Raw genomic sequence first — 13,933 nt, 5'->3', positions numbered from 1 at the left:
GAAATTGAAGGAAAAAATGGGACCAGAAAAAATTGTAGGATTTCACATAGGAATTTACATAATTTATTACTTAAGAATACGTTTATAAAAATTTACATCGAATCCCACTTCAAATCATGTCTCAATTTTCTATATGATTTTTCATAAGATCCTATATAGTTTCTTACATGACACATAGGATAGGATAATCCTATATAAGATCCTACATGAGAATTTTCAGTAGGGTTAGAAGCAAGTTGTTAAAAACATCTACAAAAAGCTATACCAAAGTACATATCTTATAAATAAGATGCTGTTAAAAAGACTTAAAATTATCATTCTTTATAAAGTTTAATCATTTAAAGCGTGGAAAATTATTTGTTGAAAATCACATGAAAAATGAAATAATTCTGTATCTCTACATAATAAACTACACTGACAAAAAAGTAGATTTTTTTTGTACACGCTTCAGAGATTGAACCCTGCAGACGCTATACGCATATACTTTACCACGGAATCACGGCGTCTTGATAATTGAGACTCATATCCCGATTCATGAACCGGTCGGCCACTCGGGACTCACCTTCTCAAATCTGTCAAACCACAAAAATGTCATAAACTTAATAATCAAAATTTTGATTTTTTGTATAAAATAGTATTTTCAGAAATCAAAATATTTGACTTAAGTGTAATTGACATTTTTGTGCAGTGCCTGATTTGAGGAACTACATGTGTAGAAAAATCTTCTGGCGCTGGCCTGATTCTAGCCAGACCGCCTAGTTTCCAAACTAGCAGCTGCCCAGAAACTCTGTCCAGCGGCTGGCCAAAAGTGTAACGCTAGAAGCGGTCAGACGCTGGCCAGACGGGCTTTTCAGGCGGTCTGACCTGGCGCTGGACAGATGACCAGCATTTTCTATTGAATTTAATTGATTTAACTTATAAGAACAATTCGTTATATTTCTGAACTTAAAAAAATTGCGCATACAATAAAAATTAATATTATCCACACTTCTTATTAACTCAGTAAAATTGCACGATTAACATTAAATTTCAAGAATTAAATTAAAATTTACCACCCACGGGGATCGAACCCACGACCCTATACCTAACCTAAGGTTGTGTCCACAATAGACCAAAAACATTAACGTGAACGTAACGTATCCATTTAAAATACATTGTAAGGTTACTTATACGTTCATGTTTTTGGTCTATTCTGGACAGGCCCTAATGCTGACTCTACATTGGTTGCGCAAACGTGTACCAGACCAGCATCGCTAGACACAGTCTAGAAATTACAAAATAAAAATTTTTAGTTATCTAAACTTTCTGTCTAGCATCAGATCTGGGTCTGACTAGTGTCTGAGTAGCACCAGAACTGAGCCAAGCTAGTTCTTCCAGACTAGCGATGCTAGACGCTTTCTGGATTGCGCCAGGCTTGACTCTAGACGTTCTACACTGAATGAAATTTTTCGTAATTACTGCCATAATTCTTGCTGTTTCTGTCATATCGTATAACTGAATTAACATGGCACTGTTACTGCCATACAGTTTGGGTAATCCAACCAAACGAATAGTACTTCCAAAGAGCAAGATGTCTGAATCAGACTTCACATGGCTAATACAACCTAACTTACCTGCCAATTTGACAAACTATAACCAATTCAACCAGAAATCTCAACCATAAGTTTATGACTGAAATTTCGATAGCATTTCTTTCCGTTTAGAAGATTTTTCTACATGGGTACGTCCCGAGCGTCAAACCGGTTTTTGAATCGGGAGCCTCAATTTATCTTTACTACCAATTAAAGAAATGAAGTTCTTTTTCCGATTTTGAGCAGATTTTGTGGTCAGTGTCTTGATGTAATATAGATAGTGTCTTTTTTAAAAAGTACTGATAGAAAAATGCCAATATAAGTAAAACTTCTCTGATATATACTGGATAATTTATATAATTCTGTTAATAGAATATGTTAATTATTTTTCCTTAGTATGATTGTTTATATTCGATTTTTGTATTCAGCGACTGGTCAGTTTCTGAAACGAAGTTCTTATTTCGATTGTTATGTAAGAATTTCATAACAAAGACGTAAAAAATTTAGAATAATCCTCTTAGCAGAATTTGCTAAGTATTTCCTGTCAGTATAGTGGACCAGTTATTCTAAGTGGATTTTTAATTAACTGAGGTTATATAGTTTTTGGCCAGTCTCTGACTTGAAGTTCTAATTACGATAGTGAAAATATTATCTGGTCTTGACAAACTCTGACTGATCATAAAACATGTCCTGTTATTAAACTGGCCTGTCACGTGGATGAAGTTCTAATTACAATTTTGGCCAGCGACTCGATAGACCTGTTCAGACGATGACTATAGCCAGATTATCGTGTCAAGTAAAACTCTCCCCAACTCCAAAGCCGGATACTGGACAGAGTCTAGTATTACTGGAGAAATTTCTACCTGAGTCGTAAACAGATTACACAATATTTGTAGTTGATTAATTACGTGTGGTGATAGTCTCTCCTTTAGATGGAAAAATTGAAGACAATTCTTTGAAGTAAGACTCATCATCAACCGAAATCTTTATAAGATAAAATTATTATTTCTACTTTTGAACGTATTACTAAACTTGTTTGCATTTGCAAGTGCAGCATCACTAGAAATTCGTTTCAATTTCAAAATTTTAAACGCGATAAGTAATAGTAAAGACTTCTAAGTTATAAATCGTGGTCTTTGAAAAGATACCTTATCACGTTTATCGCAGGCAATTTAAACAAAGTTTTTAAACCTTTACAGGTATTAAAATCAGTTGATTTTTAAGGTTTGAAACTATATAGCAGATGAGAAATATAATGCTATATCCCACAAGTATATATATATCTCTTTGTTCTCTTTTAAAGTATTTGGAAATTGAAACCTTTATCATAAGTCGCAGATCGTTGAAAGTTAAGATAGGGGTAAAGGATTATGTTGTTACTTGTTTTTGATTGAAAAGTACGATCATTTTATAATCCTTCCTCTGTGTGTAAATTAGAAATATCTTATAGGGTAAAACTTTTCTGTGGTGGGGTGTTAGGAACAACAACACAACAACATAACTATACATCGATAAGAAATAAGATAACCTTTAACAGACCTACATGGAACCGCGTTTCTCATTCTCAGAGGTCGCGGCCCTCCAATGATTGTGGGACCGCAAAGGCCGCACTTTGGACCGCAATAGGTCTCAGAACTTAAGTCTAACAAATCGATAGGACTGGAGCTTCTAACTTCAGTGCCACTTTAGCTTTGAACCGCACTGCAATACCTACTCTGTTCTCTCACAAGATATCATGGATGTTTAATTAAAGAAAACATATAACATTATAAAAGTGGATAAACAGAATAAAAAGACCCAAAGAAGGAAAGAACACTAAAAACAACACTTTAGAAGATTAAACTCTAAAAATCTGTCAAATTGGAAAATATTTTTGAAAAATCTTATATCCAAAATAATTTGAATAACAAGTAGGATTCAAGATTCTGGAAGTTATTACTATTTAAAAAAATACATGTTTGTCAGTTATTTAATATTTGAAGAAATACATAAAGCTAATAACAAAAAGAAGCTATCATATGGTCCAATGGACTGTATCTAATTACAAACGATATCAGCGAAGTGGTTGGTGAAGGGGTTAAGGGACTAGAGGGCGACTGATATAATTATTTACTGTTTATAGTAACATTACTATTAAAAAATTTAAGCAAATAATTTGTGTAACAAGTCGGTATAATGTCTACAGAGCCAGGTAGCTTTTCCTCCAATGGAAGCATGATCGTCGTCAGCAACCGATTACCTTTTGTTTTAAAGAGAAATGAATCAACAGGAAAGTTGGAACGCAAGGCCAGGTTGGTACACTTCTTAACAATTTACTTTATTAGTATTTTATAAAATTCCATGAGATACACGTGTGCACTATGTTACACTAATAAAATCTAAGAAAATCCTTTATATTTTTCACCTTGGATTATTTTTAAAATAGAGACATAAAATAAACACAGAACTATATTCTAAAATTTGTTTTTCGATATTTTTCTTATAGTTTTTATGGTTGTTGCCAAATTCAAATTATCCTTCTTAAAAACTGTTAACATATGCAAGAAAGTTTAAAAATTTATAAGGTATTATTATTATTATTATTATATATTATATAATAATATTATTTTTAAAGTCAAACTATAAATAAAGGCTATTAATAGAGGGAAAACTAATCAAATAATCTATTAACAAATTTTTAACCACATTCTGAATCGTAAATAATTTAATAATAGGTATATATTATCCATTTTTGTCAGTGTACATTTTTTGTTTGATAATCTATTAATTTTTTATATATAAGCAAGTATTTCTTTTTCTTTTAATTCTCAATAAAATAAAAGGAAAATTAAAATTTTCATTCTATATATAGATTACAATTACAATAAATAAATAATAGGGGAGAATGGGGAGTTGTGCACCGGGGGTTTTGTTTTTCGATCAAAACTATTATATAAATTTTTTTTGACTATTCTATTATGTAGAACTTTTAGTACCTACACGTACAAACACAACTTTTGGCATGATCAATTAATTAAAATTCGAAACATATATAGAAATTTTGCTTGTTTTTCGAAAATACTGATTTTATGACTTTTGAAAAAACGTGGGGAGTTGTGCTCCTCTATGTTGAAAATTGAAGAAAAAACCATATTTTTTAGAATATTCTTTATTTAAATTATAGAACGTGAAAAAGTAAAATAATTTACATAAAATAAAGTAATAGATAAGATAATAAAAGATTAATTTTAGATAATTTAGATAAAATTAAATTATTTTCAAAAAATTTAATTTTACTAGGAAATTAATTTTATTTACAATGAATACAGATGTAAAAAGTCTTATCTCACTAAAGAACAATATTTAAATTGCATAAAACATAAAACAATAATTGACACATCGAATGTTTATACGAAATTTTGTCTGTACGCCGAAACGTTCTTAACGAGAAAAAATATGACAGTAGTTGAAATTTGTCATATTAATTGCTATAATAAAAAAATTATCGTGGAGCACGACTCCCCATGAGGCACAAATCCCCATTTTATATATATATATATATATTTTTTTTTTTTCGTTCACTTTGAAAAATGGTCAAAGTTTAAAAAAGCATAGAGAAAAATTAATATATAAAGGTTTAAATAATTTTTATTTGTTTCTGTTACCTTATTTCATTATATGGCTAAAAAATACTAGTTACAATTTTTATTCTCTAATAAACTATTGTTTAAACATTTATATATATATATATATATATATTGACAAACAAATATGATTGTGTAAAATGAAACTCGTGATCTTGTGAATTATGGATTGATAATCTTTATTGTGTCTGTGTAATCATTTTCGCGTCGTTCTTGTCGTATCTCAAAATGACATTAGCTATTATGATGACTATGAGAATAATATTTGTAAAGTAATTATTTTTTTCACTGTTTTATACTTTATAATAACTCAAAAGATATAAATGAATAAAGAAATATTTATTATTTGAAACGATTTTATATATTCCATTAAGTCATTTTGATAAAAAAATTTAAATTTTCATGAAAATTTTGTTGTAAACTTAACATAAGAAAGAGATTTTTTATTTGATAAACGGAAAGAAAGTAAATAAAAAATTTTACACGTTGAAAATATGATAAAAAGCAAAATTTTCATATACACTGGAAAAAAATATAGTATTTAATCAAGAAAACCCATTTACTTCACTGAAAAAGTCTTGGGCGTTCAGACTTCCCAACGCATGTATGAGAAGCACCAAATAAAGGGGTTCTGCGCGCAACTTCATTGTGGGGCTAACTGTTTCCCAACTTGGGTGCTCTGAGTGCCCAAGTCTGATGCTGCAGCATCTGCTCGCCCAACATTGAGCATAGAGGTCGCTCAAAATCATGCTCCGGACACTCCAAAGCAAAGAGCTGCTGCACTTCCGCTGTTGGAACTGCTGATCGCCCAAGACTTTTTGAGTGTTGTCCGTATTTGATTTAATATTTTCTTGATCCAAGAAAATTTTACTAGTTTGAAGTAAATTTTCTGGAATTAAGAAAATTAGTGAATGAAATAGGGACAAGTACATGATTTTTTTGAATCAATGATAATTTTTTCCAGTGTAAGAAATTCTAAATTTTATAAAAAGGAATTAACCCGTCAGCACTGCCGTGCAAATCGAAATAAGCGTATCTGCATCGGGGATAAGTCACTTATTCGCCACTATTGGCAGTAGTGACAAGGTGACTCCCCCTCAATGCAGATACGCTTATTTCGATTTGCACGGCAGAGCAGTCGCGCTATTTTTAGTTTCTCACTTGCACTACAACATAGCGTCCTATATAGGTTGAGCAGTGTTGCGTGAGACTTTTTCTCACGGAGCGATCGCTGACGGGTTAATGAAATTTCTTATCATTTAGTAATGAATCAAATACGTTTACCAAATTTTAATATATACGAAGAGAAGGACATATAAGATACATGATAATAAAATCTACTAAACAGAATTGTTAATTTTGACTGACTCAATGGGCAGTAGGTATTACTAAACAGGCATTTTGTTACTTGGACTAGTCAGAAGAAAGTAACCCTAACTACGCAGATTCTGTTTAGTAAAATGTAAGGCAACATTTATATCTCTGCCTGAAGAAAAATATTTACCGACAGAGTTATAAAGTCTCACAGACTTCATTGTACAATGTAGTGTAAATTTTTTAAAGATTAATATTTCTTAATAAGAAATTTCTCTTTTTAGCATATATTTTTGACAACTTGCATAATACTTTTATTAAATTTTTAAGAAATCGGTTTATTGATTATACTGAAAAAAATTTATTTGATTCAAATAATCGGTTACTTGTCTTATCAAATAAATATTTATTTGTATAAAATAATTATTATTTGAGTCAATTAAATAGTGTTTGTTTCAAGTACAGGTCCAAATACATACCTTCCGCTTGATATGTCTTAACCGCAGCGAGAAACATTCAGTGTCAAGTAGGTTCTACAAATCGAGAACGTGTGACGTCAGCACGTTTACGTACACGTCCACGTCCGACGCGCTTATTGTAGAACCAACTTCAAATCCAGAGAGGAGGCGCGATCACCCGTCTATAAGTGTTAACCGAACTCATCGGTGCTTAACCATGACGATAGCAAACCATGGAGTAGTATAAGGAGACCGAACGACCATGTTAAATCTGCATTATAAGTGGACCACTTTTCGGTACCCGCTAAACCGCAAAAAAATACGGAATGGAACACTAGCGCCACTGATTGTGTCAAACTCAGCTGGACAGTCAGCCATTGTAAAAGTTTTAAAAATAAGGAGCAATGTATTTTTGGGTTATGTTCAACGTACTTCCAATTTTTCCCATTGTTTACATACTTCCCACAAGAGCGCTTGTGTTCCATTTCGTATTTTCATGACACTAAGCGGGTACCAAAATTTGGTCCACTTCCAATGTACGTCGTTCGGTCTCCTTATACTATATTCCATGTCGCAAACCAAGGCGCTTCACCGCCTGAGCTATATTATCGGTTATAAAAGGTTATATTTATAGTAAGTAAACATAGGTTTAGGTGATTATAATGCATTAGAGGTTATAACTATGATGTAGCTTCTGAAAAAAATGAGTTTTAAAACTTAAAAAAATATCTTAGCTATGTATAAAACTAAAAATGAAAGAGAAATTAAATTTCAAAATAGATAATATTGTACTCTAAAAATATATAAAAGAAACATTTAAATGCATATCGAATAAAGGGTAGGGAGTACGGTCATAAAGGTTATCTCTTTAACGTGTAGTATTGATTAAATATGAATTAAGAACAAAACAAAGTTATTTGGTATATGTATAGGAGAAGTAAATCTTATCACAGACAAAGGATGACAAGTAAAGGCATTGGATTTGTAAACTAGGTCATTCTGAAAAATTAAAAAACAAACTTCATTTTAAATATTCAAAACAATTAAATTGATGATGATTGTCAAAATTTGTAATTCAAAGGTATACTTGATAAAATGATAAAGTATATTTTTTTAACTCCCGATGAAGAAATAATTGTCAGGTATAGGTATAGGCTTTTTCAAATTGAAACGCTGCTGTATGGTTTTTTGGTGTAAAATGACAATTTTAGTTTGCGAAATGTACATATGATTGGTTTTGTTCCAGACATTTTTCTATGCACATTGTATTTTGTTTCCGTCTGGAGTCATCAATATTTCAAAAATTAAAAATGTTTTAAAACGTGGTTTTTCAAATATTTTTTTACTGACTTTCAAATATTAAAAAAATTAAGCAATATGCTTCATTTTTTTTTCATTAAATTGTGTGACTTTTTAAAAATCTAGTTTTAATATTTATTAGGAGTTGTCAATATGTAATAAATTCGGATTTAGTTTCTCAAATAGTCAAATATGTATCCAATAGACTAATTACAGACAATCTTTTAGAAAAATTTCTTTACACACAGAGGCAAAAGAAATGTTAGAATAACAAACCTTGCCTAAGCCCTCTTGGTCGCCGGCGGTTCAATTGATAGTTCAGGATACTTTTCAATTTATTTTAATAAAATTATATTTATTTTTTCATGTTATTATTCAAATAAGGTTTATGTATCAATTTTCCAATAGAAAAAGAAAAATGTTTATTTTGTATTCAAAAATAGTCTGTTACAAATTAGTTATTATTTGTATCTTCTCGCTTCTAAAATAAATATTTCCCAACGAAAGAGACAACGACCCTCTTTGGCTGCTTTGGATATGCGCAAATTTCCCTTTTTCCACTTTTGTATTGAAAGGAGGGTCTAGACATACATCCAAAAAAAGGCCTTATTCAGGTTCTAGGAGGAGCTAAAGAGGATTCAAATTTCGAGTTGGGTTTATTCAAATTTCGCGTGAAGATAAAGAACTAAATATCTAAATAGTATACGAATATAGAGTCATATTTTACAAAGAGTGTTGGTTTTTTAAGAACAATCGACTTTACAAAAAAAAACACAACCTTATACTTATTCGTCATATAAAACGATATTTTTTCTCTATATTTTAGTGCTGGAGGTCTCGTAACAGCAGTAGCGCCTGTGGTTATCAATGGAAACGGTGTATGGGTAGGATGGCCTGGAATGCACATGGAAGATCCTAATGAACCAATTCCAGAATCTGATCCAAATGATAGAACACCGACTGCTGGTCTTCTTTCTCGAAAAGTTAGTAAAAAATTTATTAAATATAGTACTAAAAAGTGATTCAACAGATATAGATAAAATATTTAAAAATAAATGAAATATATATGTGCCATTCCATGAGTTTTTTTTATCACTTTTCGGAGTAACTTCACAAAATTAAATGAAACTTTTTTTAATAATATTTATTGATATAATGGTTCAAAATAATCACTTTTTAAGTTAAAACAATTGTTTATTCAAAAGATACAACAATAAATAATAAAAAATTCACTTTTTTCTGCTTCACCAAATGAATTGGTTTAAAGATCAAAATTTCCCTTATACTTTTCAAGCTTTAATACCGTACAAAAAAATTAAGCACTTCGAAATGTTCGAAATAGTTAACTCACAATTTATGAAATAATTTCTGTTTTCTTTTTTGTATTAAAAAATAAAATAAAATAAAAATTTGATACATAGAAATTCTGTTAAGTATAAATTCAGGTTAATTTAAATTCTATTAAACATTAACTCGAAAAACACAAATTCGAATAAAAGGGACTTTCTAGTTTAGAATTGACAAAAAGACATGTTTTAAAACTTTTGTTGTAAGAAAAGTATTAAATAAATTGCAAAAATTCTTTTTAGACATTGTTGAACATTACATAGAGAAAATTAAAAATTTTTTTTTGAGTGTATTTAGTTCAATTTCTTAGCTGTAGGTGGCGTCTTCTAAAAGGCACCTTTTTTTTAGTGCACGTGATTGCGGACAACCTGTAATATAAAAAAAACTGCCAAATTCTCATTTGTCTGGCACTTTTGAGACAGGATATATACATTAAGGGAGCGTTCACAAATTACGTAACGTTTTTTTTTTTAATTTTGACCCCCCCCCCCTCCCCATGTAACACGTTATTGCATTGATTAGCGCCATTTTTTCTGCTGTCCGTAACAAAGTGCTTGATCCCCCCCCCTCCCCCAAAAAATGTTACGTAATTTTTGAACGCTCCCTAAGCACTAAAAACAGCGTAAAACTAATAATTTTTTAACATTTTTCGATTTTCTTGACTTAAAATAATCCTCACTAAATTTTTAAGATATTGCTAAACCCCAATCTTTAATTTTCATTTTGTATATATAATTATATTAATATAAATAAACAAATAAAAAGTACCCTTTTCCTGTGAATCGTATGAATATCACAACAAAATCGAAATATTTTTTATTATTAGACACTTAAAGTACTCCTACAGATTTGTGATTTGTAAAATTATGTTCTAGTAGAACACACGTAATTTGTTATAAACAAATTATATAAACAAATTACTAATTAAACCGATACCTTTTATTGATCCTTGTAAAATTCTTTACTTGGGGGTTTTCTGGGTCGCTGATTACGAATCCGACGTCAGTTTTTCAAAATTCAAAATGGCGGATACAATATGGCGGACGACTTTTGGAAAAACTTAATATATTTGTCTGAAAATAATTACTCGGGGGTTTTCGGGGTCGCTGTTTACGAATCAGAGGTCAGTTTTTCAAAATTAAAAATGGCGGATCCAATATGGCGGACAACTTTTGAAAAAACTTAATATATTCGTTTGAAGTAAGTAGTTTCCAGTGATTTTAAATATTTGTCCGCCATTTTGAATTTTGAAAAACTGACTCCGGATTTATTTTCAGCGACCCCAAAAACCCCCCAGTAAAGAGTTTCAAGCAAAACCAAACGATTTTTTAAAAAAAGTCCGCCGTATTGGATCCGCCCTTTTGAATTTTAAAAAACTGACCTCGGATTCGTAATCAGCGACCCCAAAAACCCTCGAGTAGAGAGTTTCAAGCAAATCCAAACGATTTTAAAAAAAAATCCGCCATATTGGATCCGCCATTTTGAATTTTGAAAAACTGACCTCGGATTCGTAATCAGCGACCCCGAAAACCCCCGAGCAATAAATTTTGTATAACCCTGCTTAAAACGTCTGATAAGAACCGGACACAAATACCGGATAACTTTTCGAACAAGATCTTTTAGGATTCGGATAAGAAACGTATAGATTTCGGACAAGGTCGTATAAGCTGCGGTTATTTTCGGATAAATACCGTTTCATTCGTTTTTTCAAATTTTACTTACGGATAAAATTCGTAAAAAATCGTACGAATTTCGTTTGTACAAATTAATTTCTATTCTTTTTACCAGATTGAAAGCAGTCGAAACCAGACACAAAACGGACAAATTTCGGATTATTTCATACGGTTCTGTCTGAAATGTTATCCGACTTTTGTGTCCGGTTTTTATCGGACATTTTAAGCAGGGAAATCCATCTATTATTTTTTGTGTTAATGTGAATTTTCTATGCACGATCTTAATTTCCTGGATAAATTGTTTATAAACAACCATAATTTTTGTAATTTTCAATATTTTGTCTGACCGCTTTCAGATATCTTTTTTAGTGTCATTAACTTGAAGTTAAAGTACTTTTCAGACCTTAAATGAGAAAAAAATGTTGTGTCCATATTTTCTTCATTTTCTTCCTTCGTTTGTAGAATCACCCATAACCTATATACAATTATGTTAGGAGTAAACGGGAAAAAGTGGATAAGTCAATTTTTTAGTATTTTGAGAAATAGCGCGCTGAAACTAGCAGCCGCGCTCAGCACCCTTCCATAGGCGTCGCCACAGCTACTCTATAAGAGGGCTCCCGTCATAAAATAAATCAATACAAACAACTTAGGAACATAAAATTCAATAAGAAGATCAATAACAACAAAAAATCATGTAAACACACACAGTAAATAATAACAATTCTTATAAATAATATTAAAGAATAGCATGACAATATTTTTTATTAAAAAAAACAGAAGACCTAGAAAACGTATATATTTTCGGACCTTAAAATGTATGTATTTTTTTAAACAAATTAAATTCTTTTATATATGGAACATGTTTGGTAACATATACTGAGTGCCCCCCAAAAATATAGACGTTTTCTACCCCCCTAAATTTTTTTTTATTTAAATTTTTCTGAAAAAAATTAAAATTTTTGAGAATAAAGTTTGGCTGCTATGTATTTTTTTAAACAAATTAAATTCTTTTATATATGGAATATGTTTGGAAACATATACTGAGTGCCCCCCAAAAATATAGACGTTTTCTACCCCCCTAAATTTTTTTTTATTTAACTTTTTCTGAAAAAAATTAAAATTTTTGAGAATAAAGTTTGGCTGCTATGTATTTTTTTAAACAAATTAAATTCTTTTATATATGGAATATGTTTGGCAACATATACTGAGTGCCCCCCAAAAATATAGACGTTTTCTACCCCCCTAAAATTTTTTTTATTTAACTTTTTCTGAAAAAAATTCAAATTTTTGAGAATAAAGTTTGGCTGCTATGTATTTTTTTAAACAAATTAAATTCTTTTATATATGGAATATGTTTGGCAACATATACTGAGTGCCCCCTAAAAATATAGACGTTTTCTACCCCCCTAAATTTTTTTTTATTTAACTTTTTCTGAAAAAAATTAAAATTTTTGAGAATAAAGTTTGGCTGCTATGTATTTTTTTAAACAAATTAAATTCTTTTATATATGGAGCATGTGTAGGAACATATACTGAGTGCCCCCCAAAAATATAGACGTTTTCTACCCCCCTAAATTTTTTTTTATTTAACTTTTTCTGAAAAAAATTCAAGTTTTTGAGAATAAAGTTTGGCTGCTATGTATTTTTTTAAACAAATTAAATTCTTTTATATATGGAGCATGTGTAGGAACATATACTGAGTGCCCCCCAAAAATATAGACGTTTTCTACCCCCCTAAAATTTTTTTTATTTAACTTTTTCTGAAAAAAATTTAAATTTTTGAGAATAAAGTTTGGCTGCTATGTATTTTTTTAAACAAATTAAATTCTTTTATATATGGAGCATGTGTAGGAACATATACTGAGTGCCCCCCAAAAATATAGACGTTTTCTACCCCCCTAAATTTTTTTTTATTTAACTTTTTCTGAAAAAAATTCAAGTTTTTGAGAATAAAGTTTGGCTGCTATGTATTTTTTTAAACAAATTAAATTCTTTTATATATGGAGCATGTGTAGGAACATATACTGAGTGCCCCCCAAAAATATTGACGTTTTCTACCCCCCTAAATTTTTTTTTATTTAACTTTTTCTGAAAAAAATTCAAGTTTTTGAGAATAAAGTTTGGCTGCTATGTATTTTTTTAAACAAATTAAATTCTTCTATATATGGAATATGTTTGGCTACATATACTGAGTGCCCCCCAAAAATATAGACGTTTTCTACCCCCATAAATTTTTTTTTATTTAACTTTTTTTGAAAAAAATTAAAATTTTTGAGAATAAAGTTTGGCTGCTATGTATTTTTTTAAACAAATTAAATTCTTTTATATATGGAATATGTTTGGCAACATATACTGAGTGCCCCCCAAAAATATAGACGTTTTCTACCCCCCTAAAATTTTTTTTATTTAACTTTTTCTGAAAAAAATTCAAATTTTTGAGAATAAAGTTTGGCTGCTATGTATTTTTTTAAACAAATTAAATTCTTTTATATATGGAACATGTTTGGCAACATATACTGAGTGCCCCCCAAAAATATAGACGTTTTCTACCTCCCTAAATTTTTTTTTATTTAACTTTTTCTGAAAAAAATTCAAGTTTTTGAGAATAAAGTTTGGCTGCTATGTATTTTTTTAAACAAATTAAATTC

At 30.2% G+C, this 13,933-nt stretch overlaps 1 protein-coding gene across 3 annotated transcripts in view; it reads left to right on the top strand.

Moving 5' to 3' along the window:
- The window catches only part of LOC127290390 (uncharacterized), a 43,468-nt gene that overhangs the window by 8,667 nt on the left and 20,868 nt on the right, over window positions 1-13,933 (top strand). Inside the window, exons 2-3 of one of the 3 annotated variants that reach the window (XM_051318903.1) lie at window positions 3,757-3,862; window positions 9,092-9,248. In XM_051318903.1, coding sequence (XP_051174860.1) covers window positions 3,786-3,862; window positions 9,092-9,248 — 234 coding nt within the window. In that variant the 5' untranslated portion in view covers window positions 3,757-3,785. Of the gene's footprint in view, window positions 1-3,173; window positions 3,863-9,091; window positions 9,249-13,933 lie in introns of those variants that run through there. The other 2 variants (XM_051318902.1, XM_051318904.1) reach the window with 2 other exon arrangements.

This window comes from Leptopilina boulardi, unplaced genomic scaffold (genome assembly GCF_019393585.1).
Source record: "Leptopilina boulardi isolate dan_hultmark-lab unplaced genomic scaffold, ZJU_Lbou_2.1 LbouV2_64, whole genome shotgun sequence".
Lineage (NCBI taxonomy): Eukaryota > Metazoa > Arthropoda > Insecta > Hymenoptera > Figitidae > Leptopilina > Leptopilina boulardi.
This window is presented reverse-complemented; position numbering and strand designations above follow the sequence as displayed.